The sequence below is a fragment of the Anomaloglossus baeobatrachus genome, chromosome 4 (assembly GCF_048569485.1).
Source record: "Anomaloglossus baeobatrachus isolate aAnoBae1 chromosome 4, aAnoBae1.hap1, whole genome shotgun sequence".
NCBI lineage: Eukaryota > Metazoa > Chordata > Amphibia > Anura > Aromobatidae > Anomaloglossus > Anomaloglossus baeobatrachus.
Window position 1 is genome coordinate 667329484 of NC_134356.1, and position 27003 is coordinate 667356486.

Below are 27003 nucleotides of genomic sequence, written 5' to 3' on the forward strand. Positions count from 1 at the left end.
TACAGCAATACTGTTGTATATGTTAACAGAGCTCATGTGATTTAACCATTGATGTTTGATCTGCTTTCACAGGTGTATCTCAACAACTAACGTACAGGAAATCAGACTCTTCATATGCAGCCTGGCTCGACAGACCTTCCAGCACATGGTATTGCTTAAAATTACCATTACATTAACCCTTCTTTGGTGTTTCTATAGAATTTCTCATTAATTATAAAAAGGGAGCTTCCCACTGCAAAGCTTTCCATCCATGATTCAGGGACTAACAGGGAAGAAGCATTTTTGAACTAGGAGAAGAAATCTAGATAGGAAACATGAAATATGTGGATGTGAAAAGAATAATGTGTTGTGTAAGACCAGTGAAGGTCAGTTTTTTGGGGGCAGAAAAATGTTTCATAGAGACTGCAGAAACTTCCGCAGTCTATGCCCCCACCTTGTAATGAAGCATCATTAGTGACATCAGTTTCATGGTCTGGGATGGTCCTGAGCATGTGCCCGTTGTCAATTCCGATGTAAGCTCAAAAAATCTAGCCACTGTGTAGTATTCTTTTTAGTGCACAGTGACAGTGCGCTCCTCGCCGGCTCTGTAGAAACTTCTCAAGCCAACAAGAGAAGTTAACTAGTGATGAGCGAGCATGCTTGTCACTACTCGGTACTCGCACGAGTATCACTGTACTCGGGCTGCTCGGCGGGGACCGAGTAATCTCGCGATACTCGTGCTTTACTCGTGGTCTTCATTTCTGCATGTTGGCGCTCTTTTGAGAGCCAGCCCTCATGCAGGGATTGGCTGGCAGACCACTGCAATGCCACAGCCCTGTTAGTTGTGGAATTGCAGTGATTGGCCGGCCTGCACAGCGTCACCGAGCCTTTATATCGGCCGGCGCGCTGTGCTCTGCTCACAGCTATTCTGACAGTGAGTGTAGGGAGAGTGTCGCTGATTCAGGGAAAGCTTTGCGGCCCTTTATAGCTTTTTCAGTTGCAGGGCTGCAAACAGTGTGACCAAAAGTCCTTCTCAGGACTATTCTAGTTGTATACAGGCAGGCAGGGTATAGCCAGGTCGGAGTACAGTAGCAGAGTCCTTCTCAGGACTATTGTTGCTATATACAGGCAGGGTATAGCCAGGTCTGAATACAGGCTAGTGACCAAAAGAGTCCTTGTCAGGACTATTGTAGCAGTATACAGGCAGGCAGGCAGGCAGGGTAGTGGTGACCGTATACCAGCCTTCATATCTGGGGCTGGTGTACACAGTGTAAAACAGTCCAGATAGTGTCTGACTTGTCTGTACTGTAATTGTCGCTCCCCAAAAAAACCTGTTAGTAGGTTATTATTGCGTCCGTGCTTGGTTTTTAAAACCGCACGTGTGTGCCTGTTGGTGGCAGCGTACAGGTGCACTGGTGTGCGTTTACCAAACTATTATATAACGCACAAGTGTAGTGTATAATACACGTCAGTCAGCAGTGGCTGATAGTGTCAGAGTTCTTAATTTTTGCTCCTAAAACCTGTGTTAGGTTATTATTGCGTCCGTGCTTGGTTTTTAAAACCGCACGTGTGTGCCTGTTGGTGGCAGCGTACAGGTGCACTGGTGTGCGTTTACCAAACTATTATATAACGCACAAGTGTAGTGTATAATACACGTCAGTCAGCAGTGGCTGATAGTGTCAGAGTTCTTAATTTTTGCTCCTAAAACCTGTGTTAGGTTATTATTGCGTCCGTGCTTGGTTTTTAAAACCGCACGTGTGTGCCTGTTGGTGGCAGCGTACAGGTGCACTGGTGTGCGTTTACCAAACTATTATATAACGCACAAGTGTAGTGTATAATACACGTCAGTCAGCAGTGGCTGATAGTGTCAGAGTTCTTAATTTTTGCTCCTAAAACCTGTGTTAGGTTATTATTACGTCCGTGCTTGGTTTTTAAAACCGCACGTGTGTGCCTGTTGGTGGCAGCGTACAGGTGCACTGGTGTGCGTTTACCAAACTATTATATAACGCACAAGTGTAGTGTATAATACACGTCAGTCAGCAGTGGCTGATAGTGTCAGAGTTCTTAATTTTTGCTCCTAAAACCTGTGTTAGGTTATTATTGCGTCCGTGCTTGGTTTTTAAAACCGCACGTGTGTGCCTGTTGGTGGCAGCGTACAGGTGCACTGGTGTGCGTTTACCAAACTATTATATAACGCACAAGTGTAGTGTATAATACACGTCAGTCAGCAGTGGCTGATAGTGTCAGAGTTCTTAATTTTTGCTCCTAAAACCTGTGTTAGGTTATTATTGCGTCCGTGCTTGGTTTTTAAAACCGCACGTGTGTGCCTGTTGGTGGCAGCGTACAGGTGCACTGGTGTGCGTTTACCAAACTATTATATAACGCACAAGTGTAGTGTATAATACACGTCAGTCAGCAGTGGCTGATAGTGTCAGAGTTCTTAATTTTTGCTCCTAAAACCTGTGTTAGGTTATTATTGCGTCCGTGCTTGGTTTTTAAAACCGCACGTGTGTGCCTGTTGGTGGCAGCGTACAGGTGCACTGGTGTGCGTTTACCAAACTATTATATAACGCACAAGTGTAGTGTATAATACACGTCAGTCAGCAGTGGCTGATAGTGTCAGAGTTCTTAATTTTTGCTCCTAAAACCTGTGTTAGGTTATTATTGCGTCCGTGCTTGGTTTTTAAAACCGCACGTGTGTGCCTGTTGGTGGCAGCGTACAGGTGCACTGGTGTGCAATTTCCAGAAACTTTGATATAACGCACAAGTAGTGAATATACACGTCAGCAGTGCACAGCATTGCAAAATGCGCAAGGGCATTGGCAAGGAACAAGGAAGTGGACGTGATGGTGGTGCAGGCAGAGGCCGAGGTCGTGGGCAAGCTCTAATTTCGCCACAACAAAGGGCCACATCTAGTCGCTCGCACGTCCTGTCCCAAATTCTTGGGGACCGCAGCAGTACACCGCTCTTGAACCAAGACCAGTGTCAACAGGTTGTTAGTTGGATAGCGGATAATGCTTCCAGTCAGATTGGCACCACCACAAACACTCTGTCTTCCACACGGTCAAGTGTCAGTAGCCGTGATACTGCACCGCACATTTCTGAACCTGATCCTCCTTCCTACCACCAGGCTGAGTACACGTCCTCCTCGGACATTAATGATCCCACACTTGGACACTCGGAAGAGCTGTTCACGTTTCCATTCACACATTCTGGCCTCTCGCCAGCTCATATTGAAGTGGGTCATGAGGAGATCGTCTGTACAGATAGCCAAATATTTGAGCAGCCACGTTCTCACGAAGTTGGCAACGTGTCTCAACAAGTGGTGGACGATGATGAGACACAATTGTCAGCAAGTCAGGAGGAGGAGCAGGGTGCGGAAGAGGAAGACGACGTGGTGGATGATCCAGTAACTGACCCAACCTGGCAGGAGGATATGCAGAGCGAGGACAGCAGTGCACAGGGGGAGGGAGGCGTAGCATCACAACAGGCAGTAAGAAGCAGGGTGGTGGTCCCAGGCAGAAGTCAGGCAACCGTTCCCCGTAACAACACGACGACACAAGGTGCCTGTACAAATGTTAGGTCTTCACGAGTCTGGCAGTTTTTTAAGTTGGATCCAGATGATTCAAAAAAGGCCATTTGCAACACCTGCCGTGCCAGCATCAGCAGGGGTACCAAAACTAGCAGCCTGACCACCACCAGCATGATCAGGCACATGTCAGCCAAGCACCCGACTTTGTGGGAAGTACAACAGAGTCGAGGAGCAGTGCTTGCTGATGTCACTGCTACGTCTTCGCTGGTTGTGCATGCGAGCCAATCCTCTGTCCATGCTGCCTGCGAACAAGCCTCCTCCACTCCTGCACCTGCAGTTGCCTACGCAGAAAGAACACCATCATCAAGCACGTCCTTGTCCCAGCGCAGCGTTCAGTTATCCATTCAGCAAACCTTTGAACGCAGGCGCAAATACACTGCCAACACCCCACATGCCACAGTTCTAAATGCTAACATTTCGCGACTGCTTGCGCTGGAAATGTTGCCTTTTAGGCTGGTGGAGACAGAAGCATTCCGTGACCTGATGGCGGCAGCTGTCCCACGTTACTCGGTCCCCAGCCGCCACTATTTCTCCCGGTGTGCCGTCCCCGCGTTGCATAACCACGTGTCACAAAACATCACACGTGCCCTGAACAACGCTGTTTCACCCAAAGTCCACCTAACCACAGACACGTGGACAAGTGCTTGTGGGCAAGGCCGCTACATCTCGTTGACGGCACACTGGGTTAATATTGTGGAAGCTGGGACCCAGTCTGAGCGAGGGACGGAACACGTCCTTCCCACACCAAGGTTTGCAGGCCCTACCTCAGTCAGTGTTTCACCCACACTCTACAGCTCCGGAATGTCATGCTCTTCAGCCTCCTCCTCCTCCTGCGCATCCTCATCCACTGTGCCCTCCACACCAGTCACAAGCTGGAAGCACTGCAGCACTGCCTCGGCGAAGCGGCAACAGGCTGTGCTGAAGCTAATCTGCATAGGTGACAAACCCCACAATGCAGAAGAGCTGTGGACAGCTCTGAAACAGCAGGCAGATCACTGGCTCACACCTCTGAACCTAAAGCCAGGAAAGGTCGTTTGTGACAATGGCCGGAACCTGGTGGCGGCTTTGAGGCGAGGCCAGCTGACACATGTTCCATGCGTGGCCCATGTGCTCAACCTCGTGGTTCAGCGGTTTATAAAGTCATACCCAGAGCTGTCTGATCTGCTGGTAAAAGTTCGCCGCCTGTCTGCACATTTTCGAAAGTCACCTACTGCTTCAGCCGGCCTTGCCGGCTTTCAGCGCCGTTTGCATCTTCCGGCTCACAGACTGGTGTGTGATGTCCCCACGCGTTGGAATTCAACTCTGCACATGTTGGTCAGGATATGTGAGCAGAAGAGGGCAGTTGTTGAGTACCTGCATCACCTAAGCCGTCGGGAAATGGGTCAAACTCCACACATAACACCTGAGGAGTGGAGATGGATGTCAGACCTATGTACCATCCTCCAAAACTTTGAGGACTCCACCAAGATGGTGAGTGGTGATGACGCCATTATTAGCGTCACCATACCGCTACTCTGCCTTCTAAAACGGTCCCTTTTGAAAAACAAACATGATGCATTGCAGGCGGAGCGCGATGAGTTGCAGCAAGAAACAGTAGTGGGTGTGGGTGATAACACACAGCCCAGCCTCGTCTCATCACAACGTGCAGTGGAGGACTATGACGAGGAGGAGGATGAAGACATGGAGCAACTCTCCGGCCAAATTGAGGATATGACATGCACACCAGTCATATCCTCGATTCAGCGTGGCTGGCCAGAGGACAGGGTAGATGAGGAGGAGGAGGAGGAGGAGGAGGAGGAGGACAGCATGTTCAGTCATCTTGTTGGTCAGGCTACTGAAGTCCTGGCTGTTAAGAGTCTGGCGCACATGGCTGACTTTATGGTAAGCTGCCTGTCTCGTGACCCTCGCGTTAAGAACATCTTGGCCGACAATCATTACTGGTTGGTAACACTGTTAGACCCACGCTACAAGGAGAACTTTTTGTCTCTTATTCCCGTGGATGAGAGGTCAACCAAAATGCAGCAGTTTCGGAAGGCCATACTCACGGAAGTAGGCAAAGCATTCCCCTCACAAAACGCTAGCGGCATAGGTCAGGAATCAGTGGACAACCGAGGCGTACAGCCGAGAGAGGCACAAGTCCAATCCGCCAGAGGTAGGGGAACAGTCTTTAAGATGTGGGACAGTTTTCTCAGCCCCTCACGTACCACAGCCCCTGAGGTGCGGGGTAGTGCCACAAGAAATCCTAAGTTTGCCCAGATGCTGAAGGAGTACCTTGCAGATCGAACAACTGTACTCCGACATTCCTCTGTGCCTTACAATTATTGGGTATCCAAGCTGGACACGTGGCATGAATTGGCTCTCTACGCCTTGGAAGTCCTGGCCTGCCCTGCTGCTAGCGTTTTGTCAGAGCGTGTTTTTAGTGCCGCAGGTGGAATCATTACAGATAAACGCACCCGCCTGTCAACTGAAAATGCTGACAGGCTGACTCTGATAAAGATGAACAAGGGTTGGATTGGGCCAGACTTCACCACACCACCAGCAAATGAGAGCGGAATTTAAAGTTTGCCATGTACCTCCACTCACCCATGGGTACACTTCTCGACTTTGGATAATCGCTGGACTGCTCCTCCTTCTCCTCATGCGCCATCATGATGACCGTTACAATAGTTAGGTCTTTGTTTCAGGTATACCCCCAGTGGTAAATTTTTTCGCCCATTCTTTGCAGAATGGACATTACAACGACAGGAGACCCGCTCCTTTGCAATGGGAACAATGTTTTGAGGCCCTCATGCACGTCTCTACCCAGGGACAACGTGGAGCCTCCCAATTTTTGGCTGCCCTGCCTAAGGGCTATACTGAAATACACCCACTTCCTTAAAATGGACACTTAATGTTTTGAGGCCCTCATGCACGTCTCTACCCAGGGACAATGTGGAGCCTCCCAATTTTTGGCTGCCCTGGCAAAGGGCTATACTGAAATAGACCCACTTCCTTACAATGGGCACTTCAGGTTTAAAGGCCATCATGCACGTCTCTACCCAGGGACAATGTGGAGCCTCCCAATTTTTGGCTGCCCTGCCTAAGGGCTATACTATAATACACCCACTTCCTGACAATGGACACTTAATGTTTTGAGGCCCTCATGCACGTCTCTACCCAGGGACAATGTGGAGCCTCCCAATTTTTGGCTGCCCTGGCAAAGGGCTATACTGAAATAGACCCACTTCCTTACAATGGGCACTTCAGGTTTAAAGGCCATCATGCACGTCTCTACCCAGGGACAATGTGGAGCCTCCCAATTTTTGGCTGCCCTGCCTAAGGGCTATACTATAATACACCCACTTCCTGACAATGGACACTTAATGTTTTGAGGCCCTCATGCACGTCTCTACCCAGGGACAATGTGGAGCCTCCCAATTTTTGGCTGCCCTGGCAAAGGGCTATACTGAAATAGACCCACTTCCTTACAATGGGCACTTCAGGTTTAAAGGCCATCATGCACGTCTCTACCCAGGGACAATGTGGAGCCTCCCAATTTTTGGCTGCCCTGCCTAAGGGCTATACTATAATACACCCACTTCCTGACAATGGACACTTAATGTTTTGAGGCCCTCATGCACGTCTCTACCCAGGGACAATGTGGAGCCTCCCAATTTTTGGCTGCCCTGGCAAAGGGCTATACTGAAATAGACCCACTTCCTTACAATGGGCACTTCAGGTTTAAAGGCCATCATGCACGTCTCTACCCAGGGACAATGTGGAGCCTCCCAATTTTTGGCTGCCCTGCCTAAGGGCTATACTATAATACACCCACTTCCTGACAATGGACACTTAATGTTTTGAGGCCCTCATGCACGTCTCTACCCAGGGACAATGTGGAGCCTCCCAATTTTTGGCTGCCCTGGCAAAGGGCTATACTGAAATAGACCCACTTCCTTACAATGGGCACTTCAGGTTTAAAGGCCATCATGCACGTCTCTACCCAGGGACAATGTGGAGCCTCCCAATTTTTGGCTGCCCTGCCTAAGGGCTATACTATAATACACCCACTTCCTGACAATGGACACTTAATGTTTTGAGGCCCTCATGCACGTCTCTACCCAGGGACAATGTGGAGCCTCCCAATTTTTGGCTGCCCTGGCAAAGGGCTATACTGAAATAGACCCACTTCCTTACAATGGGCACTTCAGGTTTAAAGGCCATCATGCACGTCTCTACCCAGGGACAATGTGGAGCCTCCCAATTTTTGGCTGCCCTGCCTAAGGGCTATACTATAATACACCCACTTCCTGACAATGGACACTTAATGTTTTGAGGCCCTCATGCACGTCTGTATGCAGGGGCATTGGTGAACCTCACAATTTAGGACTGCCCTGGAAAAGGAAAATACTACAAAGACTCACTTCCTCAAAATGGGCACATTAGACTCAAGAGGCCTTCATGTACGTCTCTTCTCAGGGACATCGGAGTGCCACACAATGTTTTCACGTAAAATCTTTCATGTATTGATCTCAAAAAGTAACATACACCAGATCTATCTCACTATTGGGTATGTGCCCTTAACATTTCCGCCATGAAAAATCATTTTGGGGTCATTTTGGAAGGTTTTCTGGTGAGTCCGTAAAAATGGCGTAAAACGCGGACAAAATTGTTCACAGCTGTGACTTTTGAGTGATAAATGCTTCAAGGGGTCTTCCCCATGCTGTTGCCATGTCATTTGAGCACTCTTCTGAGACTTTTGTGACATTTTTAGGGTTTCTCCATGCTGCCGGGAGGTCATTTCACAAAAATACTCGGGTCTCCCATAGGATAACATTGGGCTCGTTGCTCGGGCCGAGTACACGAGTATCTTGGGAGGCTCGGCCCGAGCTTCGAGCACCCGAGCTTTTTAGTACTCGCTCATCACTAAAGTTAACCACTCTCAGAGGGAATTGTAAAGAGATTGCCCACTGAACAGGAAAAGCAAAGACTGGTCCTGCTCCCGAAACTGAAGTGTGTGTGTTTTTCCTACAATGCATTCTGACGGTGCACTCTTTTGACTGCTCTTCACTTCTCATTAGAGCCAGGGAGGAAGCGCGCTGTCACTGTGCATTAAAAAGCATATTGCACAGTGACAAGATTTTACTAAGCACACATCAGAATTGACAAATGACACATGCTCAGTAGAGCAGAGACTAGTCCAGCCCATGAAACGGGCATCACTGATGCTTAGTTTCAGGGGGGGGGGGCAAAGGCTGCAGCAGTGATCACAATCTCTGACCTCTAATGATGACTCATTTGAGTATCCCAGCACGCATTATTGATCTCAAACAAAGCATCATCACAAAGGAAGTAGTAAAAAAAATAAAGCAGTTAGAGTAGTTAGGGAACAATAGGGAGTTTTTTCATTAAAGTGTATTGGAAAAGATCTTAGAGCATGCCATTAAATGACAGGCATTTAGGATTTCAAACAAATTTTAGTTTTGGGACCCCAAGTTTAATTCTATTCACTAAAGTTAAATGTCCCTCAGCACTTGGTACAAAAGATCAATGTGATATTTTTATAACTCTCCTTACTGTCACTTGCAACGAATAATAACCTACATACACCAAATCAAGGGCACAGAATATATTGCTCAATATGAAATTAAGTAATATGCAAATACATACAATGATAAATATACTTTATTCATAGACTACAACTACAGTGGAACCTCGCTTAACGAGTAACCCAGTTAGTGAGTATATCGGTTAACGAGCAAAGCTTGCTGTAAATGTGTAACTCAGTTTACGAGAAAGCTTTGCTGTACGAGCAAAATACTCACTGCACACACTTCCGGTTCCGTACATCCACCACGCTCTAACCCGCTCTTACAGTCCACACAAACACACACAAGCACGTACAAACATACACAAGCACGCACAAGCACACAAACACGCACACACACTTACATATCATGCTCACCTTACCTTCTGTTCCATCGCCGACCTCATGGATCTTGTAGTTCGCCGCTACAGGATGTGTATTGGGTAACCATCGCGACGAAGGAGGAACTTTCTGTCAGCCGCTACTCAAAGGCATCGCGTTGGCCAATCAGAGGCAAGCGGCTCCTGCCTTTGACGTCAGTGCTCTGGCAGCGGAAGCTCCGGCATTGCTCGCGATGGTTACACGATACACATCCTGTACCGGCGAACTGCAAGTCCCAGGAGGCCGGCGATGGAACAGAAGGTAAGGTGAGCATAATATGTGCGTGTGTGTGTTTGTGTGTGTTTGTGTGTGTACCGCCCCGCTCGCAGCAGCCGAGCTGCTCAGATTTGGACCTTCTGGTGGGTGGCTCGAGTGTCTCCGGACCCGGGGGTCTTGCAGTTGCCCCAATTGAAAAAGGGGGATTTGTTTTGGGGACAGCTATATAAGTCCATGACACCACCCGTGGTGTGCGGTGAGGTAACAGAGCACCGCCGCTGCCTGTTAAAGGATCCCGGGGATGGTGGTGGGCAGCAAGGTGGTGATTTCCCTCCAAGGATAGGGTGTTAGTGTCCCGGGACCCCGGTGAGGTGGTGCAGAGAGGAGATGGCGACCGTCTGAGAGCTGTGCGCCCGGTTGGATCAGGGGATGTTGTTACTCACAGTTCGCTTTGCAAGAAACCTCACACAGAGTCAGGAATTAACCAGAAGCTGCCGGTGTCTGTAGCCTTTGGTACGGGGGGTGTTCGGATCCCACACCCGGTACAGCAAGGCCCTCTCTCTCTGTCCACTACGATAGGAAGCCTCTTCAACTCCTCGGCTTGGAACGGGGGGTCCACCTCCAGCGATAATCCGGAGCCCGATTACGATGCCGGTGGGCCACTACCCTGCCCCGGTCACCTCGGCTCCTTCCCACCACTCTACTCCTTCCAGCAATCCTGGAGCTCACTTCCACCCCTCCACAGCAGCCAGGAGCTTCCACACCCCAGTCTGCTCTGTTCACTCTCCTCTCACACACTACTCCAGCCCCTCCCCTGCTGCTCAGTTTAGCTCTTACACTGGGGGGAGGGGTGTGTCTGTAGAACTGTACCAGTGTGGGATCAGATTACCAAGGAGGATTAGATGTGTCTGTGACTACCTGGTTTTGCCAGGGCGTCACGTGTGTTTGTGTATGTTTGTGCGTGTTTGTACGTGTTTGTGTGTGTTTGTGTATGTTTGTGTATGTTTGTGCGTGTTTGTGCGTGTTTGTGTATGTTTGTGTATGTTTGTGTATGTTTGTGCGTGTTTGTGTGAGTTTGTGTGTGTTTGTGTGTGTGTGGAATGGCACAATTGGGGACCAGGATGGGACATTTAAAAAGTTGTGGAAGGAATTGTCTGCATTGCAATGATTTCCTATGGGAAATCTTGCTTTGCTGAACGAGTAACTTCGTTAACAAGCACAGTCCCAGAACGGATTGTTCTCGTTAACCAAGGTTCCACTGTATTAGGACACAGGGGTAAAAACCGCACTACAAAGGGTGGTGGGAGGGAGAGCAGTACATGTATGAAATTTAAGCTATCACAGCTTGTAATGGTTACATATCATAAAAAGCAAGGGTGGTAGGACTACAAGTATAAAGTGCATAGATCAAAACATCATGGATCATTATAGATCAATATTAATATATAACTCAACTAGTCCCACTAATCCTCTGCATAAAGAACTGATATAGATGGTAAACAATACGTTTGTATAATGTACCAGCCTCTTGGACCTACATAAAAGGCGTTACACCAATAGAGTTACCTGTAGCCATGTGTGCGTCCTATGCTGTATGTCCCAAACGCCACCCCCACCTCGATGCACATTTCACCGCACTTCTAGTTTTGTCAGGAGGCACTTGCAATGAGTACGATTTTTTTTTCTCCTACTTAGTATATTCATAGCATGTTACTTTGAAAGAATAAATAATTCGGGCATCTTAAAGGGAATGTCAGCAGGTTTTTGCTACCTCATCTGAGATCAGCACAATGTAGGAAAAAATTTAGTAATGTAGCAGGGCTGAGAGAGCTGGCCACTCCCACACCAGGCTCTCTTTTGAGTTTGTGCATTGACTGTGAGGTGTCAATCACAGCAGGAGGCGTGCTGGTCTGCTGCCTGTGACATTGTAGGATGAGCAATAAGAAGTAGAGATGAGCGATGTTCGTTATTCGCCAATTTCATGTTCGAGTGATTTTGGGGGGTGTTCAAGCTCGAGCTTGAACTCGATCTTTTTGCTAAAAGCTCGACAGTTCGAGTTACGTTTGAGAACGGTTCGATCACCAAAAGCGTGGCTTTTTACAGCTACAGTGTGCAGGGAGCCATCGCTGGCAGCCTGCGGTAAGCTGGTAACCAAGGTAAATATCGGGTATCAGAGCAAAGCGCTTTGCTTAGTAACCCGATATTTACCCTGGCTACGTGTGCAGGGAGCCAACACTTCCCTGCTCGGCTCCGCCCCCTCCTGCACTCGGCATGCACACACACACACTCACACTCTCCTGTCCCCAGCCATGCAGTCCCCGGCACTGACGTCCTCAGCGCCACATGGCCCCACTCGGCTCCACCCACCTCGCACTCCGCCGACCGCAAACATGACCCCACTCGGCTCCACCCACCTCGCACTCCACCGCCCGCACACATGACCCCGCTCGGCTCCGCCCACCTCACACTCCACCGCCCACACACATGGCCCCACTCGACTCCGCCGCCCGCACACATGGCTCCACTCGGCTCCACCCACCTCGCACTCCGCCGCCCGCACACATGGCCCCGCTCGGCTCCACCCACCTCGCACTCCGCCGCCCGCACACATGGTCCCGCTTGGCTCCGCCCACCTCGCACTCCGCCGTCCGCACACATTCTCGGCGGCCGACTGCTGTCAGCGATCAGCTGATCGCTCTCATTAACCGGCCGCCGGGAGATCATCTGTTCGTTCTCAAAAGCTGGCCGGCTATTGTGAACGATCAGCTGATCGTTCTCTCTTTTACAACAAGAGTCCGACAAAGAATTCTGTTCTTGTCAACCGTTGTACAATGCATCAGTCACAAGCGTCATGCAACGCATGTGACTAATGCAAAACAACGGAAATGTGAACCTAGCCTTACCTGCGGTGATGAAGTCCTGCCCTACTGATGTCAGCGCTATCACTGTCCTCCATGGCCGCTGCTTGTCACATCTCCTCTCGCTGCCGACCCGTACCTGTCACTAGCGGTGATGTCACAGGCTCCCGCGATACTTGGTTGTGAAGGCGGCATCATTGAACTCAGTGACAGTGCTGCTGTCAGCAGTGCAGCGATCACCGCAGGTAATGTATCTCGCTATGCTCCTGACAGCAGCACTTGTCATGTCCTGCAGTGACCTGGGCTGACCTATTGATCTTAGCTCAAGTCACTGCATTGCTCTCCCAGCCAATATGGAACATTCTGTTCTTCATTGATTGGAACATTGACTATGGTATGGATCGTCATGGGACCCCCTTGGATTACACCAGTCCTGGATTTGTTTTTGTTTCTAATAAATTGGTGAAAGAGGGAATGTTTTGGGGAGTGTTTTTTCAAATAAAAATGTGTTTATCGTCTATTTTTTTTTATTACTGACTGGGTTGGTGATGTCGGGTATCTGATAGACGCCTTACATCACGAACACCAGCTTGAGCTTGATGCCAAGTGACATTACACATCTGGTATTAACCCCATATATTACCCCGTTTGCCACCGCACCAGGGCAATGGGATGATCTGGAGCGAAGCACCAGGATTGGCGCATCTAATGGATGCGCCACTTCTGGGGCGGCTGTGGCCTGCTATTCTAAGGATAGGGAGAGTCCAATAACCATGGACCTCCCTAGTCTGAGAATATCAGACCACAGCTGTCCGCTTTACCTTGGCTGGTGATCCAATTTTGGGGTGACCCCCACGTGTTTTTTTTTTTCATTATTTATTTAATTTAAAATAACAGCGTGGGGTGCCCTCAGTTTTGGATTACCAGCCAAGGTGAAGCTGCCAGCTGTGGTCTGCAGGCTGCAGCCGTCTGCTTTACCCTAGCTGGCTATAACAAATAGGGGGAACCCCACGTCATTTTTTTTTTTTAAATTTATTTATTTTTTTGGCTAAATACAAGGCTAAACACCCCTTAGTGGCACATGAAAGGCACCAAAGGGTGCAAAATTACAAAATGCAGGAGAGTGGGACATTATGTGTCTTTCTGCCATTATAATGACAGAAAAAACTGATATGAAGTGTACAAGCACAAGAAAATCATCAGAACGCTCTACGCTGTGAAAAGCAGTAGAAAATGGCACTGGAGTGAACATGTGACCGCCTCATGTAGGTTGAACCTATGGATCCTGGGTAAATTTATGTATTTTCCCTCCTTCAGTTTTTTTGCAGTACGCAATAAAACAGAAGGCACACGGATGACATACAGACCGTATACGGAACGGAAACGGATGCGACATGGATGCACCTGTGAAAAAAATGGACCGTTTTTTGCGTACCTCAAAAACGGATCGGTCGTGTGAATTTAGCCTTATTCTGATCTGCCGTTTATAAACAGCAGGCAGAAATAAGTGAATAGCGCCCCCCGGCGTCAGAAAATCTCCGGGGTTTAAGGGGGTAGCTGAGACCCTGGAGATCATAATTCAGGCCGGTTTTTCCGGTCCCCGCTCACCCATATACACCGCATACCGATGATCACGTTACAGTAAATGACAGCGCCGATAAAAAATTATTTATCTCCCATCTGGCATGAACAAACATGATAAATCTCCTCCCCGGTCCCCTCCAGTCCCCCGGTATCGATAAAGTGCCCCCTCCCCGGAAATCCAAGATGGCCGCGCGCACAGCAGCGCGCCGGCCACATACACCCTACTCCTCTGATTTCTGTCGCATGTGTCATGGCACATGCGACAAAAAAAACCTCCCCAGGCCCTGACAGGTCACCCCCTATAATCTCACGGTACCTGTGCAGCATTGATCTCCCGCGGCCCCCTCCTTCACAATAGACGCTGCCGCATGCACATAGCTGCTGTCAGCTCAGCTTCCTGTGTTCAGACACAGTGAGTGATGGTAACCATGCATCTGTAAGCTACTGCAATGCCCTGCTCATGAGGTAAGGAACATAGTTAATCAGGAGACCTATACTACATTTCCAAATGGAGGTATTTGATTTTATAGTTGCCCTGCTGAACGACTACCAAACATGAGAGTCCGTTATACGCCACAAGAAAACACATCTAAATAGCGAGCTCTGTTGTTTAGTATTCATTTAGCTGGATAACTGGACTTAAAGGGGTATTCCATCTCCAAGATCCTATCCCCAATATATAGTAGGTGGAATAGCAATAATATCAGCAAATACCAATATTTGGAAATGTAGAATAGTTCTCCTGATTAGGCATGCCCTTACCTCATGAGCAGAGCAGGGCATTGCAGCTTTGGTAGCAACACTTACGACATGGACTCTGCTGCTGTAGACCCGGGGAGAGTTGGTGCAGATTCATTGCACCCACACTCCTCACATGGAGGGGCTGCACTCTTAGAAAATGGGGGATATGTTCCCTGAGCGTGTCCCCCCATATTCTAGACGGTCCAGAGTCGTCGTGGGACCACCTTATTTTTTTTTCTTACAATAAATTGGTGAAAGAGGGAATGTTTTGGGGAGTGTTTTTTCAAATACATTTTTTTTGTCTATTTTTTTGTTAGTACTGACAGTTTGTGATGTCGGGTATCTGATAGACGCCATGACATCACAAACTGCTGGGCTTGATGTCAGGTGACCTTATAGCTAGTATCAACCCCATGTATTAAACTGTTTGCCACTGCACCAAGGTACAGGATGAGCTGGGGTGAAGCGACAGGATTGGCGCATCTAGTGGATGCACCAATTCTGGGGCATCTGCGGTCTGCTATTTTTAGGCTGTGAAGGGCCAATAACTATGGACCTTCCCACCCTGAGAATACCAGACCACAGCTGTCCGCTTTACCTTGGCTGGTGATCCAATTTGGGGGAGACCCTACTTTTTTTTGTAATTATTATTATTTAGAAAATAAATATAAAAAAGAGCCTGGGGTGACCTCCACATTGGATCACCAACCACGGTAAAGCTGCCAGCTGTGGTTTTCAGGCTACAGCCGTCTGCATCCCATCAAAAATGGGGGGACACCACGTCATTTTTTTTTTTTCAACTATTTTTTTAAATAATAAAAATTAATGGGCTCCCCTGTATTTTGATTGCCAGCCAAGGTAACGCCAGGCAGATGGGGTTGGCATCCCATATCTGTCTGCTTTATCTGCGCTGAGAATCAAAAATACCGCGGAGCGCTACGTCATTTTTTTTAATGATTTATTTTTTTAGTACTGTGATTTCAAGCAATCAAAATACAGGGAAGCCCATTTTTTTTTAGTTATTTAAATAAATAATTAAAAAAAAATATATGGGCTCCCGCTGCATTTTTTGTATTGCTAGCTGAGGGTAATCCAAGCAGCTACTGGCTGCTAACCCCCACTGCTTGGTGTTACCTTCACTGGCAATGGAAAATCCAGGGAAGCATTTTTTATTTTTTTTGCCAAAAACTAAAAAAAAAAAATGATGTGAGCTTCGCCATATTTTTGTATGCTAGCCAGGTACAGCAGGCAGGTACGGCTGCCCCCAACCCACAGCTGCCTATTTCTACCCGGCTGGGCACTAATAATATAGGGAAGCCCTTGTTTAATTATTTCATGAATTTCATGAAATAATTAAAAACAAAAAACGATGTGAGCTTTGCCCTATTTTTGTGTCCAACCAGGTACAACTAGGCAGCTGGGGATTGAAATCCGCAGCACAGGTTAGCCCGAGCTTTCTGGGTGCCACTGCTGCGAATTGCAGTCCGCAGCCGCCCCAGAAAATGGCGCTTTCATAGAAGCGCCATCATCTGGCGCTGTATCCAACTCTTCCAGCTGCCCTGGTGACGAGTGGCTTGCTGGGTAATTTGTTTTACTAGCTAGTATTAAGTCAGAGATTCTTAATGTCAGGCAAGTTTAATCCGGCCATTAAGAATCTCCAATAAAGGGTTAAAAAAAGACACCACACAGAGAAAAAATACTTTAATAGAAAGAAATACACAGACACACTTAGAGACTCCATGTTTATTACTCTCTCTCATCCCTCCATGATCCATGGTCTTCTGTCTTCTTTCTTCTTCAACCCATGCAGCTACATCAGACAGCACTGCATAGAAGGAAAGATGCTGCTGCTCCGTGGAGAAATCACTCAGTGAGAGTGACCACAGGCTGCCGGCTGTAAGCGGTGAAGTCACCGCTGACAGGCGGGTTACCATAGCAACCGTGCTCCGATCACGTGATTCCCGGTGCCGCTATTTACCGGCTGTGACAGCTAGTCCCTGTATGTGGCTGACTGTGTAAAGAGCGCCGACATGTATGGACGGGGAAGCCGATCATTTGCCAGAGCATCTCGCAGGTAAAAGGACATGTTCAAACAAGCACCGCTTACTGGAGAGATGCACTGACAGGACCTTGCATGACGTTATAGTCATGTGACCAGTCTGTAGCCAATGAGATAATAGACACGTGACTGGCCACATGGCTATTTTGACGTCACGGAAGGTCCTATCATCAGTGCTGGTTACCGGGAGGACGCAGCGATTATCGGAAGGAAAAGCGTCAGGAGAAAGAGTGCAGGACGCGTCACGGGGACCGGTAAGTGTAATGGCAATGTTTAATAACTGTATGTGTACATTTATAATGTGTTTTTATGTTTTTGTGATTGCCTCCCATTGGTTTCAATGGGGTTCGAGAGGGTCGCCGAACCGAACTCGAACGCGGCCTCCGTTCGACGAACCGAACTCGAGAGCCTCTAGAGGCTCGCTCATCTCTAATAAGAAGTCCTTCTTGTTAAACAAACATGGCAAATAAACAACAGAACGGATCTTGACAAGACAGGCTTCCCTGAATTCTAGGTTTTAACCCTTGCAGCATGCCGTCAGCTTACATAGCAAAAACCTGCCTACAGTTTCCTGTTGAAGGGAATCTGTAACTTACAAAGCACACACATTCATATAGTGGACTTAACTCTATAAAGAAGTACTTGGAGTTTTTATTTTACTTAAATAAATTTGTAAATAAGATGTTTTTGATGCACCTTTGGTGTGGCCAAGGGCTTAGGGCACCATTCCACTCTTTCAATTACAATTCTCTCTGCCTCCCCTGTGTTGATTGGCAATGCTTACTTTGGAGTATTACCCAAACAGAAGCCAAAGCCTTGCATGCTCTGACACGGCAGGGGCTGAGGGCACAGAGAGCACCAGTTTGAGTGTGCTTCGATCCCTCTATCCTGTCTGCAACGGCTGCATACCGGATCACATGCTAGCGGGATATAGATCATGACATGAGAGCTGGTTGGAATTTTGCAGACACTGATACTATGTGTGCTTACGTTTGACCCCTCTAGAGGCAAAAAAGGTGCATTTTCATTTCCCTCTGATGTCAGCATCGGCCACCTACTACTCAGTGATCCTGTGTGCAGTGAGTGGCCGCAACATACAGGATAAGGGAATCAAAGTTCACATATATTGTCACTGCGTGTGCTCTCATCCCCAATAGTGATGAGCGAGTACTAAAAAGCTCGGGTGCTCGAAGCTCGGGCCGAGCCTCCCAAGATACTCGTGTACTCGGCCCGAGCAACGAGCCCAATGTTATCCTATGGGAGACCCGAGTATTTTTGTGAAATGACCCCCCGGCAGCATGGAGAAACCCTAAAAATGGCACAAAAGTCTCAGAAGAGTGCTCAAATGACATGGCAACAGCATGGGGAAGACCCCTTGAAGCATTTATCACTCAAAAGTCACAGCTGTGAACAATTTTGTCCGCGTTTTACGCCATTTTTACGGACTCACCAGAAAACCTTCCAAAATGACCCCAAAATGATTTTTCATGGCGGAAATGTTAAGGGCACATACCCAATAGTGAGATAGAGCTGGTGTATGTTACTTTTTGAGATTAATACATGAAAGATTTTACGTGAAAACATTGTGTGGCACTCCGATGTCCCTGAGAAGAGACGTACATGAAGGCCTCTTGAGTCTAATGTGCCCATTTTGAGGAAGTGAGTCTTTGTAGTATTTTCCTTTGCCAGGGCAGCCAAAAATTGGGAGGCTCCACGTTGTCCCTGGATAGAGACGTGCATGAGGGCCTGTAAACCTGAAGTGCCCATTGTAAGGAAGTGGGTCTATTTCAGTATAGCCCTTAGGCAGGGCAGCCAAAAATTGGGAGGCTCCACATTGTCCCTGGATAGAGACGTGCATGATGGCCTGTAAACCTGAAGTGCCCATTGTAAGGAAGTGGGTCTATTTCAGTATAGCCCTTTGCCAGGGCAGCCAAAAATTGGGAGGCTCCACGTTGTCCCTGGATAGAGACGTGCATGAGGGCCTGTAAACCTGAAGTGCCCATTGTAAGGAAGTGGGTCTATTTCAGTATAGCCCTTAGGCAGGGCAGCCAAAAATTGGGAGGCTCCACATTGTCCCTGGATAGAGACGTGCATGATGGCCTGTAAACCTGAAGTGCCCATTGTAAGGAAGTGGGTCTATTTCAGTATAGCCCTTTGCCAGGGCAGCCAAAAATTGGGAGGCTCCACGTTGTCCCTGGATAGAGACGTGCATGAGGGCCTGTAAACCTGAAGTGCCCATTGTAAGGAAGTGGGTCTATTTCAGTATAGCCCTTTGCCAGGGCAGCCAAAAATTGGGAGGCTCCACGTTGTCCCTGGATAGAGACGTGCATGAGGGCCTGTAAACCTGAAGTACCCATTGTAAGGAAGTGGGTCTATTTCAGTATAGCCCTTAGGCAGGGCAGCCAAAAATTGGGAGGCTCCACATTGTCCCTGGATAGAGACGTGCATGATGGCCTGTAAACCTGAAGTGCCCATTGTAAGGAAGTGGGTCTATTTCAGTATAGCCCTTTGCCAGGGCAGCCAAAAATTGGGAGGCTCCACGTTGTCCCTGGATAGAGACGTGCATGAGGGCCTGTAAACCTGAAGTGCCCATTGTAAGGAAGTGGGTCTATTTCAGTATAGCCCTTAGGCAGGGCAGCCAAAAATTGGGAGGCTCCACATTGTCCCTGGATAGAGACGTGCATGATGGCCTGTAAACCTGAAGTGCCCATTGTAAGGAAGTGGGTCTATTTCAGTATAGCCCTTTGCCAGGGCAGCCAAAAATTGGGAGGCTCCACGTTGTCCCTGGATAGAGACGTGCATGAGGGCCTCTAAACCTGAAGTGCCCATTGTAAGGAAGTGGGTCTATTTCAGTATAGCCCTTAGGCAGGGCAGCCAAAAATTGGGAGGCTCCACATTGTCCCTGGATAGAGACGTGCATGATGGCCTGTAAACCTGAAGTGCCCATTGTAAGGAAGTGGGTCTATTTCAGTATAGCCCTTTGCCAGGGCAGCCAAAAATTGGGAGGCTCCACGTTGTCCCTGGATAGAGACGTGCATGAGGGCCTGTAAACCTGAAGTGCCCATTGTAAGGAAGTGGGTCTATTTCAGTATAGCCCTTTGCCAGGGCAGCCAAAAATTGGGAGGCTCCACGTTGTCCCTGGATAGAGACGTGCATGAGGGCCTGTAAACCTGAAGTGCCCATTGTAAGGAAGTGGGTCTATTTCAGAATAGCCCTTAGGCAGGGCAGCCAAAAATTGGGAGGCTCCACATTGTCCCTGGATAGAGACGTGCATGATGGCCTGTAAACCTGAAGTACCCATTGTAAGGAAGTGGGTCTATTTCAGTATAGCCCTTTGCCAGGGCAGCCAAAAATTGGGAGGCTCCACGTTGTCCCTGGATAGAGACGTGCATGAGGGCCTGTAAACCTGAAGTGCCCATTGTAAGGAAGTGGGTCTATTTCAGAATAGCCCTTAGGCAGGGCAGCCAAAAATTGTGAGGCTCCACGTTGTCCCTGGGTAGAGACGTGCATGAGGGCCTCAAAACATTAAGTGTCCATTTTAAGGAAGTGGGTGTATTTCAGTATAGCCCTTTGCCAGGGCAGCCAAAAATTGTGAGGCTCCACGTTGTCCCTGGGTAGAGACGTGCATGAGGGCCTCAAAACATTAAGTGTCCATTTTAAGGAAGTGGGTGTATTTCAGTATAGCCCTTTGCCAGGGCAGCCAAAAATTGTGAGGCTCCACGTTGTCCCTGGGTAGAGACGTGCATGAGGGCCTCAAAACATTGTTCCCATTGCAAAGGAGCGGGTCTCCTGTCGTTGTAATGTCCATTCTGCAAAGAATGGGCGAAAAAATTTACCACTGGGGGTATACCTGAAACAAAGGCCTAAGTATTGCAATTTGTAACGGTCATCATCATGGTGGCGCATGAGGAGAAGGAGGAGCAGTCCAGCGATTATCCAAAGTCGAGAAGTGTGTACCCATGGGTGAGTGGAGGTACATGGCAAACTTTAAATTCCGCTCTCATTTGCTGGTGGTGTGGTGAAGTCTGGCCCAATCCAACCCTTGTTCATCTTTATCAGAGTCAGCCTGTCAGCATTTTCAGTTGACAGGCGGGTGCGTTTATCTGTAATGATTCCACCTGCGGCACTAAAAACACGCTCTGACAAAACGCTAGCAGCAGGGCAGGCAAGGACTTCCAAGGCGTAGAGAGCCAATTCATGCCACGTGTCCAGCTTGGATACCCAATAATTGTAAGGCACAGAGGAATGTCGGAGTACAGTTGTTCGATCTGCAAGGTACTCCTTTAGCATCTGGGCAAACTTAGGATTTCTTGTGGCACTACCCCGCACCTCAGGGGCTGTGGTACGTGAGGGGCTGAGAAAACTGTCCCACATCTTAAAGACTGTTCCCCTACCTCTGGCGGATTGGACTTGTGCCTCTCTCGGCTGTACGCCTCGGTTGTCCACTGATTCCTGACCTATGCCGCTAGCGTTTTGTGAGGGGAATGCTTTGCCTACTTCCGTGAGTATGGCCTTCCGAAACTGCTGCATTTTGGTTGACCTCTCCTCCACGGGAATAAGAGACAAAAAGTTCTCCTTGTAGCGTGGGTCTAACAGTGTTACCAACCAGTAATGATTGTCGGCCAAGATGTTCTTAACGCGAGGGTCACGAGACAGGCAGCTTACCATAAAGTCAGCCATGTGCGCCAGACTCTTAACAGCCAGGACTTCAGTAGCCTGACCAACAAGATGACTGAACATGCTGTCCTCCTCCTCCTCCTCCTCCTCCTCCTCCTCCTCCTCCTCATCTACCCTGTCCTCTGGCCAGCCACGCTGAACCGAGGATATGACTGGTGTGCATGTCATATCCTCAATTTGGCCGGAGAGTTGCTCCATGTCTTCATCCTCCTCCTCGTCATAGTCCTCCACTGCACGTTGTGATGAGACGAGGCTGGGCTGTGTGTTATCACCCACACCCACTACTGTTTCTTGCTGCAACTCATCGCGCTCCGCCTGCAATGCATCATGTTTGTTTTTCAGCAGAGACCGTTTTAGAAGGCAGAGTAGCGGTATGGTGACGCTAATAATGGCGTCATCACCACTCACCATCTTGGTGGAGTCCTCAAAGTTTTGGAGGATGGTACATAGGTCTGACATCCATCTCCACTCCTCAGGTGTTATGTGTGGAGTTTGACCCATTTCCCGACGGCTTAGGTGATGCAGGTACTCAACAACTGCCCTCTTCTGCTCACATATCCTGACCAACATGTGCAGAGTTGAATTCCAACGCGTGGGGACATCACACACCAGTCTGTGAGCCGGAAGATGCAAACGGCGCTGAAAGCCGGCAAGGCCGGCTGAAGCAGTAGATGACTTTCGAAAATGTGCAGACAGGCGGCGAACTTTTACCAGCAGATCAGACAGCTCTGGGTATGACTTTATAAACCGCTGAACCACGAGGTTGAGCACATGGGCCACGCATGGAACATGTGTCAGCTGGCCTCGCCTCAAAGCCGCCACCAGGTTCCGGCCATTGTCACACACGACCTTTCCTGGCTTTAGGTTCAGAGGTGTGAGCCAGTGATCTGCCTGCTGTTTCAGAGCTGTCCACAGCTCTTCTGCATTGTGGGGTTTGTCACCTATGCAGATTAGCTTCAGCACAGCCTGTTGCCGCTTCGCCGAGGCAGTGCTGCAGTGCTTCCAGCTTGTGACTGGTGTGGAGGGCACAGTGGATGAGGATGCGCAGGAGGAGGAGGAGGCTGAAGAGCATGACATTCCGGAGCTGTAGAGTGTGGGTGAAACACTGACTGAGGTAGGGCCTGCAAACCTTGGTGTGGGAAGGACGTGTTCCGTCCCTCGCTCAGACTGGGTCCCAGCTTCCACAATATTAACCCAGTGTGCCGTCAACGAGATGTAGCGGCCTTGCCCACAAGCACTTGTCCACGTGTCTGTGGTTAGGTGGACCTTGGGTGAAACAGCGTTGTTCAGGGCACGTGTGATGTTTTGTGACACGTGGTTATGCAACGCGGGGACGGCACACCGGGAGAAATAGTGGCGGCTGGGGACCGAGTAACGTGGGACAGCTGCCGCCATCAGGTCACGGAATGCTTCTGTCTCCACCAGCCTAAAAGGCAACATTTCCAGCGCAAGCAGTCGCGAAATGTTAGCATTTAGAACTGTGGCATGTGGGGTGTTGGCAGTGTATTTGCGCCTGCGTTCAAAGGTTTGCTGAATGGATAACTGAACGCTGCGCTGGGACAAGGACGTGCTTGATGATGGTGTTCTTTCTGCGTAGGCAACTGCAGGTGCAGGAGTGGAGGAGGCTCGTTCGCAGGCAGCATGGACAGAGGATTGGCTCGCATGCACAACCAGCGAAGACGTAGCAGTGACATCAGCAAGCACTGCTCCTCGACTCTGTTGTACTTCCCACAAAGTCGGGTGCTTGGCTGACATGTGCCTGATCATGCTGGTGGTGGTCAGGCTGCTAGTTTTGGTACCCCTGCTGATGCTGGCACGGCAGGTGTTGCAAATGGCCTTTTTTGAATCATCTGGATCCAACTTAAAAAACTGCCAGACTCGGGAAGACCTAACATTTGTACAGGCACCTTGTGTCGTCGTGTTGTTCCGGGGAACGGTTGCCTGACTTCTGCCTGGGGCCACCACCCTGCTTCTTACTGCCTGTTGTGATGCTACGCCTCCCTCCCCCTGTGCACTGCTGTCCTCGCTCTGCATATCCTCCTGCCAGGTTGGGTCAGTTACTGGATCATCCACCACGTCGTCTTCCTCTTCCGCACCCTGCTCCTCCTCCTGACTTGCTGACAATTGTGTCTCATCATCGTCCACCACTTGTTGAGACACGTTGCCAACTTCGTGAGAACGTGGCTGCTCAAATATTTGGCCATCTGTACAGACGATCTCCTCATGACCCACTTCAATATGAGCTGGCGAGAGGCCAGAATGTGTGAATGGAAACGTGAACAGCTCTTCCGAGTGTCCAAGTGTGGGATCATTAATGTCCGAGGAGGACGTGTACTCAGCCTGGTGGTAGGAAGGAGGATCAGGTTCAGAAATGTGCGGTGCAGTATCACGGCTACTGACACTTGACCGTGTGGAAGACAGAGTGTTTGTGGTGGTGCCAATCTGACTGGAAGCATTATCCGCTATCCAACTAACAACCTGTTGACACTGGTCTTGGTTCAAGAGCGGTGTACTGCTGCGGTCCCCAAGAATTTGGGACAGGACGTGCGAGCGACTAGATGTGGCCCTTTCTTGTGGCGAAATTAGAGCTTGCCCACGACCTCGGCCTCTGCCTGCACCACCATCACGTCCACTTCCTTGTTCCTTGCCAATGCCCTTGCGCATTTTGCAATGCTGTGCACTGCTGACGTGTATATTCACTACTTGTGCGTTATATCAAAGTGTGTGGAAATTGCACACAAGTGCACCTGTACGCTGCCACCAACAGGCACACACGTGCGGTTTTAAAAACCAAGCACGGACGCAATAATAACCTAACAGGTTTTTTTGGGGAGCGACAATTACAGACAAGTCAGACACTATCTGGACTGTTTTACACTGTGTACACCAGCCCCAGATATGATGAAGGCTGGTATACGGTCACCACTACCCTGCCTGCCTGCCTGTATACTGGTACAATAGTCCTGACAAGGACTCTTTTGGTCACTAGCCTGTATTCAGACCTGGCTATACCCTGCCTGTATATAGCAACAATAGTCCTGAGAAGGACTCTGCTACTGTACTCCGACCTGGCTATACCCTGCCTGCCTGTATACAACTAGAATAGTCCTGAGAAGGACTTTTGGTCACACTGTTTGCAGCCCTGCAACTGAAAAAGCTATAAAGGGCCGCAAAGCTTTCCCTGAATCAGCGACACTCTCCCTACACTGACTGTCTGAATAGCTGTGAGCAGAGCACAGCGCGCCGGCCGATATAAAGGCTCGGTCACGCTGTGCAGGCCGGCCAATCACTGCAATTCCACAACTAACAGGGCTGTGGCATTGCAGTGGTCTGCCAGCCAATCCCTGCATGAGGGCTGGCTCTCAAAAGAGCGCCAACATGCAGAAATGAAGACCACGAGTAAAGCACGAGTATCGCGAGATTACTCGGTCCCCGCCGAGCAGCCCGAGTACAGCGATACTCGTGCGAGTACCGAGTAGTGACAAGCATGGTCGCTCATCACTAATCCCCAACCATGCTCACACTGTTCCTATTCCTATTGCATTTTAAAGGGAACCTGTCACCATTTTTCGCGATTATAAGCTGCGGCCACCACCAATGGGCTCTTATATACAGTATCCTAACATGCTGTATATAAGAGCCCAAGCCGCTGTGTAGCATGTAAAAATCACTTTATAAATTATAAGATTTTTTATTTTATATAATACTCACCTAAGGGGCAGTGCGGTGCAGACGGGTCGGATGGGTGTCTCTGTTCTCTGGGTTCGGCACCTCCTCATGCGGCCATCTTTGTCCTTCTTCTTCTGAAGCCTGAGTGCATGGTGCGTCCTACGTCATCCACACTATCTGGCATTGAGGTTGCCCTGAGCAGGGCAGATTAAAGTATTGTAGTGCGCATGTGCAAGACCTCAATGCCAGCAAGTGTGTATGACGTAGGAGAAGAAGGAGAACAAAGATGGCCGAAAGAGGAGGTGTCGGTACCGGAGAATGGAGACACCCATCTGACTGGTCTGCACCGCACCACCCATTAGGTGAGTATTATAAAGTGATTTTTACGTTCTACACAGCGGCCTGGGCTCTTTTATGCAGCATGTTAGAATGCTGTATATAAGAGCCCAGTGGTGGTGGCCGCAGTTTATAGTCGCCAAATCTGGTGACAGGTTCCCTTTAACAACTGGCCACTGTTTACAATAACTTACATTTGGTCATTATCACTGTAGGCATCCTATGTTGTTATTAAACATTGCAGGGGCCAAGAGCATATAGTTTCATTGCGAGTGTGCTCTGATCACTCTCTCCTTTCTGCAGCGGGATCACAGAGTAGCAGGCGGCCAATGCTGACAGGAAGGGGGATTGAAAGTATACACACAAAGAAGTTGTGTGCATTCACTTGACTATTGCAGTGTCAGAGTGCGCTCGTTATCATTCTCTCATAGCAGAAACCACCATCTGTTACTGTGGCATCCTGTGTGCAGTGAGCAGCCGCTGGAATTAGCACAGTGGGATCAGAGCAAGCACACACTAAAGGGGGCTTTACACGCTTCAATATCGTTAATGAATTATCGTCAGGGTCACGGTGTTTGTGACGCACATCCGACGTCATTAACGATATCGTGGCAGCGTGTAACAGTTATGTACAACCTAAAACGATCGCAAAAGCAGCAAAAATCGTTTATGTGGCGCCCCTGAGGCTTCCGTCGCCACAGGTCATTGCACCCCACCAGCGGTGTGATGCCCCATTCTGGGAGAGGAAGAGAGTGAACTCCGGTCCCCTGGTAAATTCACACTACACCCATTGTTAGGTACATACTAGGACCAGGGAAAGTGGCAGGCAACCCTCCCATGCTGCATGCTGAGAGGGGTCGTAAGACCCATCCCTGCTCCTATAGGTTACAGCTTAGCAACTGGGAGGTGGGAGGAGCCACAAGAGTGCAGACACAGATAGGAAGGTCTAGTGAAGTCAGTTTACCTCAGGGAGTGAGAGAAGCAGCATGTAGTTGGAGGAGAAGAACGAGAGAAAGGAGGGAGGAGGAGGCCTGCTGGAGGCAGGCAAGGAAGAGAAAGAAAAGAAAGAAAGAAGGAAAGAAAGCTCCAAGTCAGCCAGGAGCAGAGGAACTGAAAGAGACGCTTCCTGGTGAAGACCCTGGGACCCAGAGGTCCAGGTGACACCACGTAGGAACAGCAGGAGTCGCAGGGCCGCGGGTAGTCCTGGAGGTACCATGAGCAGTCCTTGATAGGTACCGAAGCGAGGGCCTAGAGGCGCCACGGGTAGTTGCAGGCTACGGTGGCCTGTTCCACATTGACATCGGTGGAGTGATTAAGCTGCGACAGGGGACGGTCCCTAGAGACT

The 27003-nt window shown here is 49.1% G+C and overlaps 1 protein-coding gene across 1 annotated transcript in view; it reads left to right on the forward strand.

Moving 5' to 3' along the window:
- LOC142302077 (complement C3-like) overlaps window positions 1-27003 on the forward strand; it is a 339126-nt gene that overhangs the window by 222075 nt on the left and 90048 nt on the right. Inside the window, exon 25 of the mRNA XM_075343156.1 lies at window positions 73-148. Coding sequence (XP_075199271.1) covers window positions 73-148 — 76 coding nt within the window. The remainder of the gene's footprint in view (window positions 1-72; window positions 149-27003) is intronic.